General features: G+C 34.0%; 6 protein-coding genes across 8 annotated transcripts; 3 read left to right on the top strand and 3 right to left on the bottom strand.

Annotated features, from left to right (window-relative positions):
* Nucleotides 1-18: 18 nt before the first annotated feature.
* Nucleotides 19-562, bottom strand: LOC123010172. Its single transcript, XM_044406872.1, has 3 exons — nt 438-562; nt 299-385; nt 19-250 (listed from the first exon to the last, which is right to left on the bottom strand). The coding sequence occupies exons 1-3, from the start codon at nt 446-448 to the stop codon at nt 19-21; spliced, it is 330 nt and encodes a 109-aa protein (XP_044262807.1). The 5' UTR covers nt 449-562.
* A 751-nt stretch (nt 563-1,313) lies between these two features.
* Nucleotides 1,314-2,822, top strand: LOC123009826. 2 transcript variants are annotated; one of them, XM_044406346.1, is made up of 7 exons: nt 1,314-1,561; nt 1,694-1,863; nt 1,912-2,124; nt 2,173-2,394; nt 2,446-2,515; nt 2,562-2,696; nt 2,750-2,822. In XM_044406346.1, the coding sequence occupies exons 1-6, from the start codon at nt 1,436-1,438 to the stop codon at nt 2,682-2,684; spliced, it is 924 nt and encodes a 307-aa protein (XP_044262281.1). In that variant the 5' UTR covers nt 1,314-1,435; the 3' UTR covers nt 2,685-2,696; nt 2,750-2,822. The 2 variants fall into 2 exon arrangements, with proteins under 2 accessions (XP_044262281.1, XP_044262280.1); XM_044406345.1 differs by having other exon boundaries at nt 1,315-1,561; nt 2,562-2,822.
* A 196-nt stretch (nt 2,823-3,018) lies between these two features.
* On the top strand, nt 3,019-13,568 carry LOC123009824 (ribonuclease 3). 2 transcript variants are annotated; one of them, XM_044406343.1, is made up of 10 exons: nt 3,019-3,157; nt 3,221-4,032; nt 4,079-4,573; nt 4,624-4,883; nt 9,285-9,442; nt 9,498-10,305; nt 12,182-12,535; nt 12,588-12,910; nt 12,961-13,106; nt 13,154-13,568. In XM_044406343.1, the coding sequence occupies exons 2-10, from the start codon at nt 3,288-3,290 to the stop codon at nt 13,411-13,413; spliced, it is 3,549 nt and encodes a 1,182-aa protein (XP_044262278.1). In that variant the 5' UTR covers nt 3,019-3,157; nt 3,221-3,287; the 3' UTR covers nt 13,414-13,568. The 2 variants fall into 2 exon arrangements, with proteins under 2 accessions (XP_044262278.1, XP_044262279.1); XM_044406344.1 differs by lacking the exon at nt 13,154-13,568 and having other exon boundaries at nt 12,588-12,902; nt 12,961-13,098.
* A 2,315-nt stretch (nt 13,569-15,883) lies between these two features.
* LOC123009638 (peptide deformylase, mitochondrial-like) lies at nt 15,884-16,799 on the top strand. Its single transcript, XM_044406084.1, has 2 exons — nt 15,884-16,348; nt 16,401-16,799. The coding sequence occupies exons 1-2, from the start codon at nt 15,977-15,979 to the stop codon at nt 16,713-16,715; spliced, it is 687 nt and encodes a 228-aa protein (XP_044262019.1). The 5' UTR covers nt 15,884-15,976; the 3' UTR covers nt 16,716-16,799.
* On the bottom strand, nt 16,787-18,190 carry LOC123009636 (methionine aminopeptidase 1). Its single transcript, XM_044406083.1, has 3 exons — nt 17,974-18,190; nt 17,117-17,857; nt 16,787-17,067 (listed from the first exon to the last, which is right to left on the bottom strand). Exons 1-3 carry the CDS (start codon nt 18,131-18,133, stop codon nt 16,835-16,837), a joined length of 1,134 nt encoding a protein of 377 aa, XP_044262018.1. The 5' UTR covers nt 18,134-18,190; the 3' UTR covers nt 16,787-16,834.
* Nucleotides 18,191-21,242: 3,052 nt separating this feature from the next.
* Nucleotides 21,243-22,270, bottom strand: LOC123009827 (chondroadherin-like). The gene has a single exon (XM_044406347.1). The coding sequence runs from the start codon at nt 22,268-22,270 to the stop codon at nt 21,290-21,292; it is 981 nt and encodes a 326-aa protein (XP_044262282.1). The 3' UTR covers nt 21,243-21,289.
* Between the last annotated feature and the right edge of the window lie 920 nt (nt 22,271-23,190).

Here is a 23,190-nt window from a genome sequence, read left to right as displayed (position 1 = left end):
TTTTTGAAATTTGGTAACTTACTCTGTTGGTTTTGGTTCTCCATCGAGAACATCGACGAGTTCGTATCGTCCTGAATCAACTTCTTTTATTTTTAACCTAAAAGTATCTTCTTCAAGGCCGGAAAGAGTGAGGACCAAATCGGTACCATCATTATTAGATTTGAGAGTTGCAGTAAGTGTGTTTCCATCAGTAGTAATACTATCTGGGTCTACCAAATAGTCGTTTGACGGTTCTCTTGTTCTCAAATTACTAGTATTTTTTAAAACAATAGTGTGATATGTAGATGATTTTACTTACGCACAAAAATCAATCCTGCTACAGTTTTTATATGTGTTATGGTCGGCACCAAAACACTGAACTAATAAAACTGTTACCAACACTAGTCTATAACAGTGTGAAATAATTCAAGATTGTTTTCTTATTGCATTTCACTTACCTGACCAACATTGTCGGCAATATCTTCTAACGAAATTATCAAAGATTCTTTCTTAAATAGGTGGCAAATGGGATTAAAATATTTATCAACAATATCTAATTAAGGATTTGAGATAATCTTCGAAATAAACACTTTGTGGATGAGATTGTTTATCGCTGTTGCCATACGAATCTTTCACAATAATTTTTCCATTTTTCACCAGAATACTTCAGTTAAGACTTTTTGATAAACATTATTTAGGTCAAGAAATTTTTTTTTGACATCAAAACTGTTATTTAAGTTAGTTTGGAGGTAAATAGGCTAAAAGTCATTGGTCTTCCGACATGAACAGGACTCTTGGGACTTGGGGGCACCGTTTTGTGCTTCTTCGCTTATAAGCAGAAAACGGTATGCATTACAAAAAAAATACTTATGTGTAGGTATACGTACAAAATTAAAGCTTATAAAATATTATCATGGGGTTTTTTGTATTTCAAATGGTTTTTGAGATATTCGTAGTGTATTCGTTAGCAAACATCCCTTCGAAAAAAAACATTAATGAATTAGCGTAAGGATTATTGAAAAAGTTGTCAGCATTGTGATTGGGCCGTTTAAGATCGGCCATTATAATAATGTAAGAAGCCAATCACTTTGATTTTTGGATTCATTTAAAAATGTAATGCAATGATGTGATTGGCCCGTTGGAGGTCGGCCATTATAATTACATGATGAGCCAATTACAGTAGAATTGATTCAAAAATGTGGCAAAGTTTATTAATTTGGTTTGCATTTATTCTGATTATTAAGATTGAGATAAATGTTAACATCGTTAAAAACAGTTTTAGAATCGCCTAAAGTCTAATTTTAATTTTGAATTTGAAGCAAATGTGTAACTCGAGCCACTTCCATTACGTAATGCCATCCAAAAGCACGTGTCTTCACTCACTTCCCGGTCAATCATTTCAAAGTTGGAATGTTTCAGCTCGCATAAAACCTCCTCAAGTCGAAATTTTCATAAAATGGCACATTGTTTGCGCCACATTACCAACAAATTTGTCTCAATAACATCAATTATCACTCCTAGAAGTCATGTCATCAAATATGAAAAACCTAACCTTTCCAACAAGGACTATTTAACCGAACAGGTGAGTCCCGGGAGCCCCCTTCATTCTTACTTGCTTAAAACAACGCGAAATTTGTAAATTGAAACGAAAAAACGTGCAATTGTCAATTTACTAAACCTAACCTCAAAAATGACATTTTCCTCCCAATTTTAGTATTCAACGCAAGCGAAATATGAGTCGAGTCAAGAAACCGAGGAGTTTATTCCAAAGGCTTCGTTTATCAAAGTTGGGGATAACAGGGAGTGTTCCAGTGATATTGTCACGAGGGAGAATATATTTAACGTTGAAGATTTTAGACGGCACTTAATTAATTCCAGTTTGAAGTAATTCTTATTGGTTTTGTTGCGATTTTTACTCAGTGCTTGTTGCAGGTTTAGTGTAATTAATTGTGTCTCTAATGAGAGTCAGGTTTCATTTAGTGACACTCCTGAGCCACCAGCAAATAAACCCCCACCAGAGAAACTCAGCCGTGTTTACGACGTTTTGATGAATACTCTTCCACATCTTTTTACCCAAACCATGGATTACAGCATATATCATCCTGAGTTGGTGTTTGAAAATAACATCAGGGGAATCACCACAGTGTATGCATTTTTTGACAAGTTTTGTACAAAAATAACAAAGTGTTTCAGCGGTTTATATCACTATGTTAAGCAAATAGCGCTACTTAGGACAGTTGGTCACTTAAGGTTTGCATATGTCAAACTTGAGGTCCTCAAAATTACCAAACATCCTGAAGACTCGACTGTGAAAGTCAGATGGCGCATTAGGGGGATTTCCGCATTGAAAGTCATGTTTACATTTTGGAAATATAAACTGTGGAATTTTAGTGAGATTTATGATAAAACAGAAGCGTAATTTTCTTATTTTTTTTCTTATACTCAGTTTATTGATAATTTTTCTAGGTGGTACGATGGTTTTTCAACGTTTTACGTCAACGCTGACGGCGAGGTGTACAAACATGTCGCTGATAAGGTATTAAAAAAAAATAATTAAACTTTTAATCACTGTGTGTGTGCAGATGATGCCCGATTCAGATTCTGTTAACGAAAAAACATCAGACTCCACCGCATTACCAACCGCAAAGTTGGCTTTAATAACTGGGTTGATACCAAAATGTGCAGATATTTATTCCATTACTTGAACCCAAAATTAGGTTAGTTGAGTCCTGTATTTATTTATAAATTAAGTATTATTTTGTTATTAAAGCGACTATTTTATATTTGGATCACCGCTTCGCTTGTCCCTAGAATGTTATGTGTTAATAAAAATCTTTAAGGCATTTTTGTTTTTCTACGATTTGAAAATCCCGCCAGGTATTCAAGTTTTAACAGCGTCATCTGCAACTTGAATTTTTTTTAATAAAAAAAAATAGATAATAAAACTGATCTAAGTGAATTATAATTATTTGCTTAATTATTATTTGTGATTAGTTGTTATTCTCATGCGGAAACGAAATTTATTTAATGAAAAGTGTAGGGATTTTTCTGTCTTATTTTTGATAAGTTGGTAGTTGAATCAACAATTGTCGAAAGTGTCGAAATCACTATGGTGCTAAAATTACCAAATTAATAATTATTTAAAAAAAATAGTTTCAACGTCTTAAATACCAAAAATGTAAGTAAACCACGTGCAAATTTAAAATTTGTTGTTTGTGTTACGCCCACTTTTCGTTTTTAGGAATACGGGCCACTATAATTCCCAAATTTCCATTTTTCTGTGATAAAAACATCCCACTGTGAAGAAGATGAGTGATCAATATTACTACAACTCAAATTATCCCCCTTATGCCAACTACCCGCCAAATTACCCTTCACCCGACCCCCAATGGAACAACTGGCAATGGAACCAAGCGTACCCCCCCATGATGCCTCCTTACCCTCCCCCCGTCAATTTCAACGTTCCTCCACCCCCCATGGGCCACTACAACTACTATCCTCCCTATCCTCAACAAGACAAGTCTCAAAAACGCTACGAAGACAGACCTAGTGATTATAGACATGAACTTGAAACATATAAGCAAAGAAAGGCAAGTCATGAAAAGTACAATCAACGGTCGCGGTCCCCAAAACGTAGATCTCGATCTCCCAGATATTCGCGTTACAGGAAACGTAGTCGTAGTCGTAGTCGCAGTCGCAGTCGCCCCCACGAGAAGCCAATCAAGGAACGCGACTTGATTTTATCAAAGTGGCGGAAAAATTATTGTTCAACACGTGAGGAAGTCTCGAATAAGATTCACGAGTTGTCTAAAGTGGACCATGAAGAGGCTTTAGAACAGGAGAAAAATATTTGGACAAGGTCCACACCTTCAGACTTGTATTACAGAAAGGATGAGAACAATGCGAGAATCACGAAGGCTACGAAACGATTAACACAAGTTTGTGATAAATTTAACGATAATTTGGTTCTGAGAGCCGCAAAGATTAACAAATTGAAGCCAAAATATGAGCCTCCGCCGAGGAAAAACCGGGCCAGGTTGTGCAAACATAAATGTGAGTGGAAACTATTTTGGTTATTTTTCCTAACTGGAAGTTTCAGCTGAAGAATCGAGCTCGTCGGGAAGCTCTGAAGAAGAGCTCACTGATGAAGAGGACTGCACTATGGAAGAGCTTCAAAGGAAACAACAACACCCGGATCGACTCCACCCGGAAATGTGGTATAATGATCCCGGGGAAATGAACGACGGGCCTCTTTGTCGGTGTTCCATTAAATCCCGGAAATCGGGAATTCGACACGGGATATATCCCGGAGAAAAACACCTAGAAAAATGTGTTCCTGATAGCAACAATGCTGATCGTCTTTACCACTATCGTATAACAATCTCACCCCCTACTAACTTTTTAATCAAGACGCCAACAATTATTCATTATGATGAGCACGAGTTCATTTTCGAGGGTTTTTCCATGTTTTCCCATTTTCCCCTGGAAAAACTTCCTACGTGTAAAGTAATCCGGTTTAATATCGAGTACACAATCTTGTATATTGAGGAGAAAATCCCGGACAATTTCACAGTGAGAGAGTTGGATTTGTTTCGTGAGTTTCTTACTGTTATTTGAGTTTTTTGTCAATTTTTACTTTTGTAGATGATTATTTGTTTAAAGAAATTTTAGAATTGGTTGATTTGGATTTTAAAGCTGCTGGTGATGTTGAAGGGTGTTCTCAGTTTCATTTTATGCCGAGGTTTGTTCGCGAATTGCCCGATAATGGGAAAGAAATTTTGGCAATGAATGAGGTGCTACAGTACCTTTTGGATAGTTCTGTGTCGCTGATAGAGGAGAAGGATTTGGAGGATATGATCAAGATGACTCAGTATGAGTGGCAGAGCTATGCTGATGAAATTAAGGTAACAAATTTTAATTCCGACCACAAATATAAAAATAATTATGTATCGTTTTTTAAAAATGTAGATCTTTTGTTTCTATGTAGATATAATGAAATGAGGAATTCAGGAGTACAAGAAATTTTACTTTTTGGTTGATCTAATAATTATTTGAATGAATTTAATAATAAAAAAAATATTTTATTTATTGTATGGTCAAATTCTTTCTTCACATTTTTACTTTCCTTATTCTATAAGGAAAGTATTGTAATTGGCTGAAATTTGACCTACCTATATTTTTACATTTCTGGACGAATTATAGACACCAAAAAAGTTGGTTTGGGCCATTGGGTCGTGTGTGTGTGTTTGTCTGTAAACAGCACATCTCGAGAACGATAAAAGCAAGAAACTTGAAATTTGGTATGTAAGTTACTTGTAGGTAGGGGACGCAACACGAAACAATTGGTAAAAATCGGTCGCACCGTTCGGTCGTAAAGACCAAAAATTGGCCGTAAAATTATATGGTTGATGATACAATAAATTCATGGGAATAAAAATTATTTAGAATCATGAATTATACCTTATTAAACAGTAAAATGTGATAAAATAAAAAAAATAAAGGGTTTCCCAATAAGGACGATATCTTTTTAAAATTAATTAAAATACAAATGTTTCGAAATTAAAGTAAAACTTTTTATTAATTTTAATGTACAATCTATTACAATTAGGTTTTGAACAACACATCATTCAAATGTCCACCTCGGCTGTGTTTGCAGGATATAAGTCAGGTGTAACTTCATGAATGCAGCGTTCGATGTTCAGTTTTAAATCCTCTCGGGTTTGAAGTTTGTTGGCATAGACCAACGACTTCAAATATACTCACAAAAAGAAATCGAGAGGTGTTAAATCAACTTCTTGGAGGCCAATTGACAGATCCATTTTTGGAGATTATCGACTCACCAAACTTTTCTCTCAATAACTCCATAGTGGCACTCGCACCATCTTGTTGAAAAAACATGCCCTGCCAATCAATTTCATCCAATTTTGGTCACAAAAAATCTGTTAACATTGATCGATAACGATCACCAGCCACTGTTACTGGATCTCCATTTGCATTTTCAAAAAAATAAGGCCCGATCATGCCACCATGCCATAAACCACACCAAACAGTAACTTTTTCTGGATGCAAAGACTTTTCATGAATCTGTTGTGGATTTTTTTCACACCAAAAACGACAGTTTTGTTTGTTAACAAAGCCGTTTAATCAAAAATGAGCTTCATCTGAAAAGATGATTTTTTTGAAAAAATTAGGATCAATTTCAAGTTGCTCTAGAGCCCAATCAGCAAACACACGACGCTTATAATGGTCAAGAYGTTTCAATTCTTGAGTCAARACAATCTTATAGGGATGTAAACCCAAATCTTTTTTKAAAATACGCCAAGTTGTCATTCTTGAAAGGCCAAGTTCTTGAGAACGTCGATTAATCGACAGATTTGCATCTTCTGTAACACTGGCACTTACAGCATCAATATTCTCTTTGTTTCTTGCGTTTCGGTGTCTTATTGGTGTTTTGGTATCGTGTACAGTTAAATTTGTTTCGAATTTTTCAACGATTCGGCGAATAGCAAGCACAGAAGGATCCTTATGTGGACCATAATTTTCACGTAGACTACGTTGAGTTTGAACATAGGAACGATTATTTTCATAACATTTTTGGATAATAACCAAACGTTGATGAAGCGTGTATTTTGCCATGATAAATTGTCATACTATACTTAACACTAACTAATGACAACTAGTGACATTTCTACCATTTTAAATATGGTTGCTAAGACGTTTTTAAAACATATCATCCTTATTGGGAAACCCTTTAATAATAATGGGTACCGAACTATAAAAAAAAATGCACCTCAGATTCGAACCCGCGACAACGTTAGGTTTGCTACTCGGATTTTCAACACTAAATTATTGTCGTAAGCATGTTTTCCAAATAAGTAGGATAAGGAAAGTCGTGTGATGTTCACACCAGATTTTTAAATAATAATAATAATAAATAAAAAATCTCTGAAAAACTTAAAAAAATAACAAAACATTAACTGACTACAAAACTAAAAATACAGAATCGTTTCAATATACGTGGTAACGAAATTAAGTAAAAGTGATAGTTTATGTGGCGAAGCTAAACGTTTATTTTTCGAACGTAGTGGGGCAAATAATTCAGCTGGGTCACATAAATTCACTTTTGCTTCGAATAACATATATATTTTATCTGCAAACGTATTCAGATCGAGAGTAAAGGCAACACTTAATTAGCAAGTAAACGAACAAGATAATCAGGACGCTTTGTAAGTAATAAAATCGTAAGAACGTTTATAAACAAACATCACGCGTTAGTATCGGAATTTTCGGATTTTCGAAAGTGTACTCGTATAAAAGTCCAGTTAGTAGTGCAAAATATCGAATGCTGATTATCTACTGTTTATCTCTCCAAGTGGTAAATGTCAATGTCATGGTAAAAAAAAAACTTAAGCGAAAAAAAACATGGAGGGAGAAATATTTAAGTAGTTGTGCACAAATTAAATTAAATTCTCTTCGATGATTTTTTTGCTGACGTTTTTTTAGTTAATTTTTTTTTAATTAAATCAAAAACCAGAACTGCCAACTTCTTTTATTAAAATTACCATGAATGAATTTGTTAGTATTACCAACGATAAGACTGTTTGACATTTTCATTTAAAGAAAAAACAGACTACAAATTGAATTTTCTTGTAACTGCAGGTGCGCCAGAACCATCAAAGCGTGGATTTTTCCACCTTCCCAAGACTTCCACAACCATCGGGGGGTGTAGAACAGAATCGCCGGAAATCATTCATCTATTTAACAAGATTTTTATTGCATGCGCCCCAGAGAAAAATTTCAAGCAAGATAAGAAAGATACCAGGAACATGGAAAAATTGTTTAAAAAATTCTCTTTCATAAAATTATGACATTTATTTTTTGACATTTGACATTTTTTATGTCTGTTTAATGATACTAGTGATCTTGTATATGTTTTTTTACAGTCATTTTGTAAAGGTACAATAATTTTGCCAATAAAAGCTACAAATAACATTAAACAGGGTTATACAATTTAGGATATACTCGTAGCTTCCTTGTTTCCTCCTCTAATAGCTTGTAGAAAACTATTTTTCCAACAGAAATAAATAGAGTCAAAGTGCAAAATTTAAACTCTTATAACTTCGAAATTTTTATAGATAAAACTTATTAACATTTTTTCCATGTTCCTGGTATCTTACCTTATATGGCATTTTTCTCTTGAGCGTGAGTTCTGGCGCATCCTGTATAGTTGAACTAAAAATTGTGTTTATAAAAATTAGACGTAAATTTTTTTTTTTAATTTTTATCACAAAAATTATTTTTTTTTGGTTGATATCGTTAATCATTTGTTAATAAAAATAATTATTAGAAACTTTTTTTTTAAAGAATTAAATTTTAAAATTATTAACTTCACAATAATCAAGAATTAAAAATAACGAGTCCATACAATGAATAAGTGACATGAAAATTCATTTAGTGTTATTAATACAAAAATAGATAAACACAAAATTTTAATTAGTTATGTTAAATACGTGTACGCAGGAATAATTTTTTACTAATATTTTAAAATACGTAAAATGAACAATTTTGCACGTTTTAAATGTTGCAAACTAAAAAAAAAATAAAATGTATTACATAATTAGCTTAAAAAATTGTCTGTTGTTTATTTATATGATTATTTAATTTAAATTTTACCGTATTTTCAAGCTACATCAGCTTTTGCCAAACTTTTTTGTTCGCCGACCAGAACTTTTTTATTTTTTTACCAGGGACCTCATTTTTTGTTAAAAAAAACATTTTTTTATTAAGTACCAAGTTTAATTTTTTACAAATGGGTTATTAAAAAGTAGCGTAATTTATTTTAAAAAGACTTTTAAAGTTGCACATTTCAATATGAATTTAAATAATCTAGTCAAGATAATAATTTATTTAATTTTAATTTCTCTGAGGAGGGTTTTTTCTGTAGGCACGTACTGGGCTGCGTGCCACAGGTTGGGAAATGCTGGTCTAAATAATAATTAAAAAATAACTCGACGTTAACTCAATTACTGCCAGTTTCATAATCGAATTAACGAGTCTTTAAAGTTAAGATTAGTTTAGAATATGCTGATTCTACAGACTTGTTGGCCAAAATTTCACATTCTAAACCAACATGAATTTTAAAGTCTCTTTAATTGGATTATGGAACTGGCCCTTACTAGCAGTTAATTAAATTTTAAATATTTATTCTGAAGGTATGAATGTAGAATAAGCAATTTTGTATACGTTGATTTATAATTAATTTAAATAAAAAATAAAACTAAAAAAATTAAAATTCTGTTTTGTAGGGAATGGTGGTAACCTACCCTGGCAAAAAGCCCTGTTCAGTCCGCGTGGACCAACTTGACCGCAACATCGACCTCCAAAAACCCGGGGACTACAAATTCCCCGAAATTGTCCATTTTGGCATCCGCCCACCTCAGCTAAGTTACGCCGGTAACCCCGAGTATGCTCGATTCCGTCCACACAACCTTTCAAAAATGCAAAAATTCTATTTTCAGTTATCAGAAAGCTTGGCGCGATTACGTCAAATTCCGTCATCTGTTGGCTAACATGTCAAAACCGACATTTGAAGACAAACGCAAATTGGAATCCAAAGAAAATAAACTGCAAGAAATGCGAACCCAAGGCAAAATGAAACGCGACATTACAGTTGCGGTGTCTGCTGAGGGATTTTACCGAACTGGGATTATGTGCGATATAATCCAGCATGCCATGCTCATCCCGGTTCTCGTGTGCCATTTGAGATTCCACCATTCCCTCAACATCCTCGAAGAGTCTGTTAATTATAAGTTTAAGAATCGGGCGTTGTTGCAGTTGGCTTTGACGCATCCCTCCTATCGGGAGAATTTCGGGACGAATCCCGATCATGCACGGAATTCCCTCACGAATTGTGGGATTCGACAGCCGGAATATGGCGATAGGAGAATTCATTATATGAATACGAGGAAACGTGGGATTAATACGTTGATTAATATCATGTCGAGGTTTGGTAAACAGCAAGAAACCGAATCGAATATTACTCATAATGAGAGGTTGGAGTTTTTGGGAGATGCGGTAGTGGAGTTTTTGAGTTCGATTCATTTGTTTTACACGTTTCCGGATTTGGAAGAAGGTGGCTTGGCAACGTATAGAGCGGCGATTGTTCAAAATCAACATTTGGCCGTTTTGGCCAAAACTTTGAAGTTAGATCAGTTTATGTTGTATGCGCATGGATCGGATTTGTGTCATGATTTGGAGTTGAGGCATGCGATGGCGAATTGTTTTGAGGCCTTGATGGGGGCGCTGTTTCTAGATGGAGGGATAAATGTAAGTAGTGGAGGTAACGAAGTTTAAAATTGTGATATAACAAAAAATCGCCTTATGTTTTCACATATTTATGTGTTTAAAAACAGCTTTTTGTGCTCACTATTTTGTTAGTTTTAATTTTAGCTTAGGAAAAACTAAGATTATTACAGAAAGTAGATGAAATCATTCAATATTTTTATAATTTTTCTCAGCACTAGATTAATATCTAAGGAACCTTAAAGTTGCTAAATATAAACAGGAAAACAAAAAATGTAAAAGAAAGCAAATTGCTCGAATTCCGTTTTTGTGTAAGATTTTAATAAAATTTAATAAAAAAATATCAAATTATGTTTCAAATTTAGTTTTAAGTCTATTTTACGAATTTATTATTTTTAATATTATTTCATTCTTAGTTATCAAAAATTCTTCTTTCACATTTGTTTTATTTATTTTTCGTATTAAAAAAAATATTATTCTACGACCCTAACAGAAAATTAGCTTTTCGATCCTAATTTTAGAAAGTAAAGTAGCCAACTACCTCCCTAGGAGGTAAAAATTTTCCTCGCACATCTGCCAAAAGTATATGAAATATATAATGTGTTTTGTAAATAATAGACCAAAAAAATGACAAGATAAGATACCAGGAACATTAAAAATATGTTTAAAAAAATCTATCTGGCAACAATGTTTGACATTTATTTTTTGAAAATTGACTTTTTTTGTCTGTTGTTACCGATGATCTTGTATAGGTATGTTTTTTCATAATTATTCAGTAAAAGTACAAAAACTTTGTCAATATAAGCTCAAATAACGTTAAACATAGTTACAATTCAGGATACAGCTTCTTTGTTTCCTCTTTTAACAATCTGTAGCAAAAGAACATGTAATTTTTTTTTCAAACAGAAATAGAGTCAAAGTGCTAAATTTAAACTCTCATAACTTCAAAATTTTTATAGATACCTAAATTTTTTATTTTTTTTTTAATGTTCCTGGTATTTTATCCTTACCATTTTTTTGTTGGTTTATTTACAAAACACCTCTTAGGGAAATTGAAGTTTTTCTTGGTGGATCGTAAGAAAAATTATATGTATACACTGGAGGAAAGTTTGTTCCTCCCTGGGTGGGTCCTCCTCCAAAAGAAGAAAAGATACATTTTCCTCCCTTGTAATACAAATACAAATTACAAATTTGTAATACAAATAACTATTAAACAAAGTATAATTAAATCATGCCTTTGGTTGTGTTTTACTAAAAAAAATTGGTTACAAATAAAAACCTCGAATTTCATTTTTCAGAACAATTTTTTTATTGTTTTAAAAAAGTAAGAAACAATGAACTAAAACTATTATTTCGTATTCAGACTAAAAATACCGGAACCTTAAATAAATGTCATTAAATATTTTTTCGAACATGAAAACATAAACTTATCTGTGGCTACCCCAAATTGTAGGATATAATTGATTCCCATGGGAGTGAATTTTTCAGTTTTGCTTCTCTTCTTTTTTCTCAAAAACTTCTTTGTCTGAAATTGTCTTTAGTGTTAGAAAAAATTATATGTATTATACGAAACATAAGGAAGAAAATATAGGTATTTCTTTCCTTTGAGTACTTGTACTCCTCTTCGGCTCGTGAAATAAAGAGCACTGTCGGGAAGAAAAAAATATTTCCTATTAATAAAAAATAGACAAAAGTGTTTTAATATTGTCAATATTTAATTTTTTATATTTTTATATTACAAATAAATGTTTCTTTGTTTATATCGTCAGAGGTAAAGAAAATTGTGTGTATTGTTTATAATAAATTTATTTCGCTAAAAAACAAACAAGAAAACAGAAAAAGTAAAAGACCCTAAAAATCTAAATCTACTGTTTGTATTATTTTATTTTTTCAATTTTAGGTAGTGGATCGAGTCTTTTCCGAAACCCTCTTCAAAGTCAACCCCGACTTGCTTGAGGTGTGGATGAACCTCCCCCCGCACCCCTTGCAAGAACAAGAACCCACCGGCGACAGAGAATGGATTCCAAAATTTGAACTTTTGCAAAATTTGACAAAATTCGAAGAAAGTGTTGGCTTACAATTTAATCACATTCGTCTCTTGGCACGTGCTTTCACCGATCGAAGTGTCGGTTACACTAACCTAACCCTCGGTTCGAACCAACGGTTGGAATTCCTCGGAGATACAGTTTTGCAACTCATTGCATCGGAATACTTGTATAAGTATTTCCCGGAACATCACGAGGGGCACTTATCGGTAGTAAACCCAGCCTTAAGAGTATCATTTGTCACTTACGGAATTTTTCTAGTTGTTACGCAGCTCTTTGGTTAATAACCGCACTCAGGCCGTTGTTTGTGACGATTTAGGAATGTCAAATTACGCCGTTTATAATAATCCGAAAGCCGAATTAAAAACGAAAGATCGAGCCGATTTACTCGAAGCCTTTATTGGGGCCCTGTATGTTGACCAAGGCTTGGAATTTTGCGAAGTTTTCTGTCAAGTGACCCTGTTTCCGCGCCTCCAGGACTTTATAATGAACCAAGACTGGAACGACCCCAAATCTAAGCTCCAACAATGCTGTCTGACCTTGAGAACCATGGATGGGGGCGAACCGGATATTCCGGTTTATAAGTCGGTCATTAGATTCGCTAACGATTTAATATGACTGGTTGCAATTACAGGGTGATTGAGTGTAAAGGCCCCACCAACACGCGGGTGTATACAGTGGCGGTATATTTCCGGGGGCGGCGTCTTGCTAGTGCAATGGGACACAGTATCCAACAAGCCGAAATGAATGCGGCGAAGAAGGCGTTAGAAATTTCGCAAGGTACAGTGAGAGGATTAATGAAGTGAAAATTTATTTTGGTCTTGTAGATTTGTTTCCACAGTTGGATCATCAAAAGCGAGTCATTGCGAAAAGCATGAAGAAGCAGAAGAATAAAAAGAGGAGGAGGAGTAGGTCGAGGTCAAGTTTAAAGTTTGGGTTTAGGACACGCTCGCCGGAGAGTTACTCGAGGAGGCGGTTTCAGAGGTCAAGGTCGAGGTCAAAGGTAACGAGCGAGAGTGATAGCTCACCGAGGTGTAGTACTAATAATGCTAGGGCGTATTTATCGACTGATGATTTAAGTGATTAGCTACATTTTTGTGATAGGATTTAAGTATCTCAGGTCCGTTTTTTAATTAGTTTGAAAGCTTTTATTCCGGTTTTATCTAACGAAGCAACTTACTTGGGTGTATGAATTTGTGTATTAATTTGAGTAATTTTAAATAGACGGATATCATAATTTTATTGCTTTGTTATTGCTCCCTTGAGGCCCAATTTTCTTTATTAATCCACTCATATTATAAAAAGTAAGTTATTACTACTAGTAAGTAGAAAAACAAGATGGAACGTTACCATAAAACTTCCCAATTTTGCAGTGACAACTACAAGTTTTAAATCAGTTTTTAATAATAATAATGTTATTATTATAAATCAGTTTTTGCTTGTACAAAGTTTATTGTGGTACAAAGAAAAAATTCAAGGTAATGAAAAAATATTCTAATATAATTCTTACTGTAAATCATTGGTTGGTCGCTAAGAATTTTAAGTGAATCTTACATTTTAATTACTAAGTATGGAAAAAAAACATCGCTACAAAATTTCTATCCTATTCTGAACTGTTATTATTAACAGGGGCATCTTGGGACTGTTAAATTTGAAAATTGAATTAAAAACGTAAAAAACATTTCTGATTAGTAAGAGAAGAGTGTCGGTCAATTCATAGTGGCCATTTATTTTATTGCAAAGTTGGCAGCTCCTAGCCCGCCACCTCTAGTGTGTCTATGCTGATAGCAGAAGTAACTAAATTGTATCAGCAATTGTGACAGGTGTAGTAGATTTTTTTATGTGTGAAATATTCTAACCCGACTTTTTCAGAATTGTCATTTTTGATAGATATGTCCCTAAAAAACAAATGGATGTTGGATTAGTTACGTTGCTAGAGTTTGTTCTAAATCTGGTGGCGAACCGACGTTGTCAAAAATGACTGAATTTTGACACTAAACATATGTTTACCATTAAAAAAAATATTGTTCATAGGCGTCGTATGAAATAATATTTCAAAACCACTGTTATTCTTTAAAAAATTATAATAAGTAGGTACTCATACATAAGATGAAGAATGATGAACAAATTATTAAATTGTTAATGCATTAAAAGAATTTTCAAAAATGATATTCCTAACAATCCTTGTCTTCAAAATTTTTAGAGAAAAAAAGTACGCCCATGTATTTTTTTATCTTAACCAAGTGGGCGCACTCCAGGTGTCTTTTCTGTCACTGTCAGTTCGCCACCAGATATGGAATAAGCTTTAATAACAATTGTCCTGTTAGTCAAGGGCTGAAGTTAGCTTTTAGTTTTTAATATTTAATTTAAGTAATTTTTTTAGTGGTGGTCATAGAAAAAGTATCATATGTAACACGTGTTTAAACTCCTCTAGAAATTCGTTTTATTAAACACTCGCTCCGCAGCACTTCGCTCATACCTAATAAAACTCATGTCTAAAGTGGTTACTAGATACATAAGATACTATTAAAAAAAAAAAAATATGAAGTAGATAGAAAAATGGTTTTATAGTGGGTTGCCATTTAAAAAATATATATTTTTTTGTAGAACTCAAAAACAAAATATTCGAAGAATTGTATTCTTAACATCACATTTTTTGCGCGATTAGACTTTATTCGATTGTTTACTAAGTCTGTTTCCAAGACAGTACGTTGTATTTACTCGAACTAAGACCTCTTCCAACAGAAATAAATAGAATCAAAGTGTAAAATTTACACTCTCATAACTTTTAAATGGTATCTTACCTTACATGCCAGAACTCGCGCCCCAGAGAAAATTTTCAAGTAAGGTATGATACCAGGAACATGAAAAAAATGTTAAAAAAATTCTATCTGTCAAAAAATGTTGACATTTATTTTTTGACATTTGACATTTTTTTATATCTATTTAGGGATACTGATGATCTTGTATATGTTTTTTTACAATCATTTAGTAAAGGGACAAAAATTATGCCAATAAAAGCCACAAATAACATTGAACATATAGTTACAATTTAGGATACAGCTTCCTTGTTTCCTCTTTTAATAGCCTATAGTAAAAAAACTTGGAAAATTATTTTTCCAATAGAAATAAATAGAGTCAAAGTGCAAACTTTAAACCCTCATAACTTCAAAATTTTTATAGATACAATTTTTTAAACATTTTTTCCATGTTCCTGGTATCTTACCTTAAATGGCATTTTTCTCTGGGGCGCGAGTTCTGGCGCAGCCTGTATAGTACTTTATAATTCCTTTTTTTTTTTCAAAAAATAAATATTCTAAGCAAAAAATATTTGGTTCCATACTTTTTATTCACCTGTAGTTGTTCATCTTCTATCCATACAGAAATTATATGAAATAAAGGTGTAATAGCATCCTAAGATATTTACATTATTTTTAATATCGCAGTTATGAATATACGGAAGAAAATATAATAAAAAACTAACTCGATTGAAATTCTGTTTACGGCAGAATGGTTCTGTTCTACGCCACTGCTCAAGTTCCCCTACTACACCGAGTACGTATTGGCTCCGCCTATGGTGTCCTTTTCCAAGTTCTCGAGCTCTAACATGTTGGAAAAAAGTGAGGTTACGTGAAATTTGCAGTTTCAAAATGCTGACGCTTCAGTGGCTCTATGTCACTCAATTGCGCCCCCTTAGTTACAAACGTATCATCTCTTGGTACAGTGGTTTAGTCAAGGCGAAGCCCCCCGAAGCCCCTTTCAATCATGTGGTCCAAATTGGGGACCCCACATTGAGAACAGTCTCAGATGAGGTTCCACGAGACTTAATAAAATCACCCGAGATTAAATTTTTAATAAATAGGATGAAAAACGTCATGAAAAAACACAATTCAGTCGGGTTATCGGCCCCCCAAGTGGGTATGCCCCTCCAGTTGTTCCTAATTGAATTCAACAAGAAACATTTGAATGATTACAGCCCCCAAGAACAGAAAGTTAAAGAAATGAAAGTTGTCCCTTTTCAGGTGAGGTAATGTTCTCATTTAGGGAACTTGTGTGATGGAAATAATGTTCCAGGTTGTATTCAACCCCCATATAAAAATTACAGACTATACCAAATTAAATTTTGTGGAGAGTTGCACAAGTGTTAAAGGTTTTCATGCCGAAGTGCCGCGTTACAGAAGTTTAAAACTTGTAGCATTTGATGAAGAAAATCAAGAATTTGAAATGGAATTGAGCGGATGGCCTGCAAGGATTGTCCAACATGAAGTGGACCACCTCAATGGCAAAATATACACTGATTTAATGAACAGGAAAAGTCTGGCGTGCAGTTGCTGGCAAGAAATTAACGAGCGAGGTGGCAAAATTGAGCTGCCCTATGGCCCCCAGTAGTACTCACCTTGGAGACTGTTCTTGAATCACTTGGGTGGGCTTAGTGCTGATTTTTAATAAAATATTGCCTATTATTGTTACGAACGAAAGTTGTTTATTGAGGTTATTCGTGAAAATTTTTACATTTTGTCCATAAAATGGGGCGAACCGTCGGAGTTGCGTCGTCTCGTGAGTATTTCACAGCCTGTTTCATTGACAAGTAGGGTGTGTTCAAACTGCGCTGACCATTGCCCATCTGCAGTGACAGCAGTCCACTTATCTGGCCACATTTCATCCCTCCAAGTCCCCATCGAAATCATGGGTTCAATAGTAAAGCAATGACCCGGCTTCATGACCCCCACAGCTCGATTTTCTGCAAAAAACTGGTCATTCAATGTTATCACAATTGTGTATTCTCTGACTTGCATAATGGGGCACATTGGGGGCTGTATGAAACAACCGATGAATCCCATGTCCACAGTAACTCCTCACCACTGAATACCCATGTGCTTGTGCGTGTTTCTGGATCACATTTCCGATTTCCCGGTACTTCTCCCCCGGCTTCACAATCGCGATGGCTTTCATAAGGCACTCATGTGTCACTTTGACTAAATTCTTATGCTTCTCGCTGACATTGCCCACGAAGAAGGTTTCGTTCAAGTCGCCGTGGAAGCCCCTGTGGTAGACTGTGATGTCCACATTGCACAAATCGCCGTCTTTAAGGGGCCTAGTGTCGGGGATTCCGTGACAAATCACCTCGTTGACGCTCGTGCAGCACGAAGCGGGAAATTCGTAGTAGTTCAAAGGCGAGGGGTAACAATCACGCTCAAGACACGCTTCGTGCACCACACGGTCGATCTCATCAGTGGTGACCCCCACGTCGCAGACCCTCGCGGCTTCGTCGAGCACCTCCCGACCGAGTTTACAAGCAACACGCATTCCTTCAATCTCCTCATCGTCGAGAATCTTAATCTGGCCGGAGCCTTTGACGGCTTGCTCGCTTAGAGGGAGGCCTGCCGGGTGCTCGGCGTAATCGGGCCGGCCGATTGAGGGGGGCACTGTACGTTTGGGGGTTTGCGGGAAGGGGCGCAGCTTACCGGTGAAGGTGTAGTAAGGCCAAGGATTGTAGGCGGTTTCTTTTATTCCATCAGGGTTTTCGCCCTCTGGAAAAGAAAAGACATGGGGGCTCTCATTTGATGTTGATTTTTACATCCGAAAAGTGAATGAGGGGAATTTGAATATGGCGAGTGGATGGCTTTACCTACCTAACCTTACTTACTGGCTAATGAATGGATGATTTTGTGGTTTTTCCAATTCGATTTGAAACATTCTTGGGAGCAGAAGAATGAACCTTGAATGCCTAGTTTTAGGCATGAGGGACACTGTAATTTCGCGCTGTTTTCACAACCGGGGGTTTCACAAATTCCTAAAGTGGACATTTTTTTGGTCTTGTCAAACACGAGAGGATTTTTCGGAAGTGGTTGAGGTTACAAATCAAATTTTTTTTTAGAATTACGTTAAATGCGAAAATCGATTATTGGTATAGACAACCAGTAATTTTTACGTTTTGTATAAAGCTCGAAAAGTTTTTTTTTTGATTTTGTACTCAATGTTAAAGAGTGCTTTTATCGACAAATTTCAGTAGATAAAGTGGTCTTTTATCGTCTAATGAAATAAAGTAATTTTTTTTTACTATTTATATTTTATTAACTAATCGTCTAGTGAAATAAAGTAATTTTTATCTACTGTTTATATTCAAGAGATTCTGGTAGGTGAGTACAAAATAAAACGGAATATTATACTTACACGTCGATAAACATTGTTTGTCTACTCGTGAAAAAAGTCCACTCGTGACTTCGTCACTCACCTACTAGAATTTCTGGAATATAAACAGTAGATAAAAATTACTTTATTTCACTACACGGTAAAAGACTACTTTATCTACTGAAATTAGTTGATAAAATCACTCTTTAACACTGAGTACAAAATAAAAGTATGGAACCAAGCGATTTTTTTATTTGCTTCCAGAAAGTAATATTTTTTTTGTCATAATGGCAATTTATGAGAAAATAATTTTTGATAAAAATTGAATATAAAGTAGATAGGTCTGTTGATAAATTTACAGCTACAGGTTTGTAAATAAGTCCTGAGATACATCTACAGCAACAAGTTTGTATAGATCTACAGGTAGATCCACAAGTACAGTCGTTTTCTTATTAATGTGCATCAAAGTAGTCGTTGAAAAGGATCATTTTAAGTTGGCGACCATGCGAAAATTCAAACAATCTTACCCTCAATCCTCCCTAAAAATGTGTACCCCAGATTTTGAGAAAGCAAAAAATAAACAAAGCTAACAACGTAATTAGCGTAGGGAGGCAAACATAAAGATTTTTGTCATTATTGATATTTATTAAATTTGTTCTGAATGACATTGATGACACTATTTGTGTGAATTAAAGATGCATTTAGAATTCCACAATCTACTTGATGCACATTAATATGAATAAGAGTATACAGGTCTGTAGATAGACTTACAGCTATAGGTTTGGAGCTAGATCTATAGATAGATCTACAGATAGAGATCTGTACACGGACTTACAAATACAAGTCGGTAGATAGATCGACAGATAAATCTATAGCTACAGGTCTGTGGATAGATCTACAAATAGACCTCCAGCTATAGGTCTGTAGATCTTTGTACAGATAAACCTCCAACTAAGGATCTACAGATACACCTCTGTTTAACTTCATTTTTAGTAGTAAGTCTAACTTTATTTTTAGTACAAAATGGTACTTGGGGTCGTTAAACTATTGTTAGTCAACTTTTATAAAATTCTTTTAAAGTTCAGGTCAAAATTTTAACAATATACTTAATCGACGCATTTCTGCTGATTCAGACGAGTGATTCAGTTATTTTTTGTGTAGAGGTTTATTCTAAGTTGTCTAGTTTTTAAATTTCTTTAAAATCCGTTGTCGAATAACAGGGACATTAGACCAGAAAATCTAACGTGGGACATTCTGTATAGTATAATATACAGTGCGATCAAAAAGTTTTTCTATCATGAAGGCGTACTAGTTCAGAACATATTATCGTATCAACAAGAAATTACTCCCTAGGATTTAGGGATATTCGTCAATAAGTTGCCTTAAATTTGGTTAGGTTGGTTTGTGGTGACAAACAAAAGATTTTGTAACTAGTGTCAAAAATTTAGGTTAAGTGATCTGTCAGCTTGTATAGATAGTTGACAGTAGGTTGACAGAAAACATCAACCGTCAACAACAAGGGGTAACCAACCCTAGGCATTCAAAATTATTATACCTCTAAAAATTCTAGTTACAAACAACATGAAAAACGTAATTTTCCTAAAAATTCAAATCCTAGATTGTAATTTCTTGTTGACAAATCTTTACTAGTATGTCGTATGGCAGTTTGTATGTTAGCTAAATGTCAAAAAATTATTTTGAGAGAAAATGAGATGTTGTTGGTGTTTATTCATATATTCGCATTTATATTATTAGTAACTAGTCGTTGAAAGAAACTCTTTTAAGGTGGCAACTATGCAAAAATTCAAACAATTCTAACTTTAATCTTTCTTAAAAACTATTTTTTTTAAATAAATGTATACCCCAGGTAGCAAAAAATAATTAAAATTAACATGGGTAGCAAACTTAAAAATTTTCGTCATCAATATTGATCTGATTAAATTTGTTCTGAATGACATTAATAACACTTTTTTATGTGAATCTGCCTTTAAATTAAAGATGCATTTAGACTTCACCAAACTTCTTGATGCACATTAAAACGAAAAAGATTATACAAATCGTTCATCACGGTTGCCTGTCACAATTTACATAAAAATTATTTTGATATTTTTTATTATTTGTCATTGTGACATTTTTTAAATTTGTACAATTGCGGAATAAAAATTTCGGGCAGTATTGTCATTTTCATAATGTAAACTCTAAAACAACCTTTACACTAATTACCTCATTTACTCTTGTCCTATTTATGTCATTTTAACTTATTTACTTTCAAAAAATAGTGATTTGTGGCATAATAACGAATAAACAGCAGATCAAAGCAATGATTTAATTACACTTAGTTCAATTAATAAATTTCCTAATACAGACAAATTGTTTAACAATATTAACAACAACCCAAAGTTTAATTGTCAAATGTCAGTCATGATGAGAGTAAAAGGTAGTTTACAGTGAATTTTTTAAAGTGACAGAAAAGTTGACTTTTTGATAGCACTGTATTTTTAACCCCAAAAATGTAGTTGCAAATGGTTGCAATGTTACCATTTTGGAAATCTTAATTGTCGTTGAGACAATATTCTAGAATTGTCACATTTCATTATTTACTGGAAAGATTTTTTGCTTTATAATCAACGTAAACAAATTTTTGATAAGAGATTGTAGGTTTAAGGTCGCGGCCAAGCAAACGTAATGACCATTCTTCAACTTATCTATTTGGCGCAATGTAACACGTGTAAATATTTATCATTGATTACATTTTTTCTAGAATCACTAATATTACACCAAAAATTACATAAAAACCGTTTATTATGATCAAATAAATACAGTACATAAAATTAACTAAAACTAAAAATGTTACATCTGTTGAAATCTTCGCTGGCTATAATTGTGCCAAAGACTGTGTTTTCCTTCCGTTTAATCCTCTCCAAACAATTGCAATCCCAAGGATTTTTATCGATTAAATTAGTTGATTGCAACCCTCCTAAACCACTTTCCAAACAATAAAGTAAATTGTTGGTTAGGTCCAAAGTATGAACTTTGACGTCTTTCAACCAATTGGGATCCAAACTGTTGATTTGGTTGTGGGCTAACCCCAAAAACAGCAACTTTTTGGTCCTCCTGAAAGCGTGAGGGTCCACTGATTGAATCAGATTGTTACTCAAATCGATTTTTGAGACGTGGTTTGCGAAGGCATTGGCGTCAACTCTCTGGATTTTGTTATGGGAGAGGTTGACTTTGGTCAACTTTGGCGCATTTTTGAACCAAAATGGGTTGATATTAGTAAGTTGATTATGGTCAAGGTGGATAATTTCAAGATTTGTCATATTATTAAACGCTTGATAATCAATATAGTTGATGGAATTGTAACTCAAAAACAAAACTGGTACTCGCACTCCTTCAAAAATTCCTCTCCTGATTTCCCTTAATTTATTCATTTTCAAAGACATAGCTTGTTTCACCACCACATTTCTAAACGCCCCAGGTTGGATTTCCTCAATTTCGTTGTTTTCCAAAACCAGGAAATTCGCATTGTTGATGTCAGAAAGTGAGTCTCTGGCAAGAAAAGGGATTGTTGCGTGTTGGATAGCGATGTTGTTGCATTTTTGTCCACTGGGGAGGTGGGGTTTAAGTTGGTTTGTGGTCACAACGGTACTGAAAGGGATTTCTTCGTCTGATAAAGCACTATCGCTGTCGCAAGTCACCATTACATTTTTGAAAGTGAAGGCTGAATACGCGATTTGGAAAAATGTAAGGGAAAGGAAACACAGAAGTGTCTTGTGGCACATTTTGGCGGATAACTGGAGCTGTGTGGTCATCAGTTGGATTATATTGAGTGAAAATGTTTATTTGTGATAACCTGAGGCGAACTTGACATGATTGTGTGGTCACCAGAATTGGAATAACTCTGAATTCAATATTGAAAAGTAGATTGAAAACTTGGCAAATAAAAACAGAAAAAAATAACAGCAAAAATAGATTGTCGCATTTTTTTTTGAGTAGGTTATCAAGCGTTTTTTTTTTTTTGATTTTTTGCTCAGTTTTCCCAGGGAGCAATTTTTTGTTTTTTTTTTTAACATACTTTTGTGTTTGACCACCGCCAATGTTTTTATTTAATAATATATAATTAGTATTTGTGTAAAATTTTTCTTTAAAACTTCATCTACGAGTCAAGCGATTTTTATTTTGTTTTCGTTTTTTTTTTGCTCAATTTTTTCAAAACTCGGGAGCAATTTTTTGTTTTTTTTTAACATACTTTGGTACTTATTGAATTTTCATGACCATCGCCGATTTTTTGTTCAATATTATAATAATTAATATTTGTGTAAAATTTGGCTTTAAAACTTTATCTTCGAGTCAAGCGATTTTTATTTTTTTTCTGTTTTTTCGCTCAATTTTTTCAAAACTCGGGAGCAATTTTTTGTTTTTTTTTAACATACTTTTGTACTTATTGAATTTTCATGAGCATCGCCGATTTTTTTGTTCAATATTATAATAATTAATATTTGTGTAAAATTTGGCTTTAAAACTTTATCTGCGAGTCAAGCGATTTTTATTTTTTTTCTGTTTTTTTGCTCAATTTTTTTAATACACGGGAGCATTTTTTGTTTTTTTAACATACTTTTGTGTTGAATTTTTATGACCACCGCCGATTTTTTTGTATAATAATACAGGGTGCACCAGAACTCGCGCCCCAGAGAAAAATGTTATGTAAGGTAAGATATCAGGAACATGAGAA

The sequence above is a fragment of the Tribolium madens genome, unplaced genomic scaffold (assembly GCF_015345945.1).
Source record: "Tribolium madens isolate multiple individuals breed KSU strain unplaced genomic scaffold, Tmad_KSU_1.1 Scaffold_7;HRSCAF=85;Tcas5.2_LG10, whole genome shotgun sequence".
NCBI classification, from domain to species: domain Eukaryota; kingdom Metazoa; phylum Arthropoda; class Insecta; order Coleoptera; family Tenebrionidae; genus Tribolium; species Tribolium madens.
Note: the sequence above shows the minus strand (reverse complement) of the source record. Positions and strands in the feature narration are given on the sequence as shown.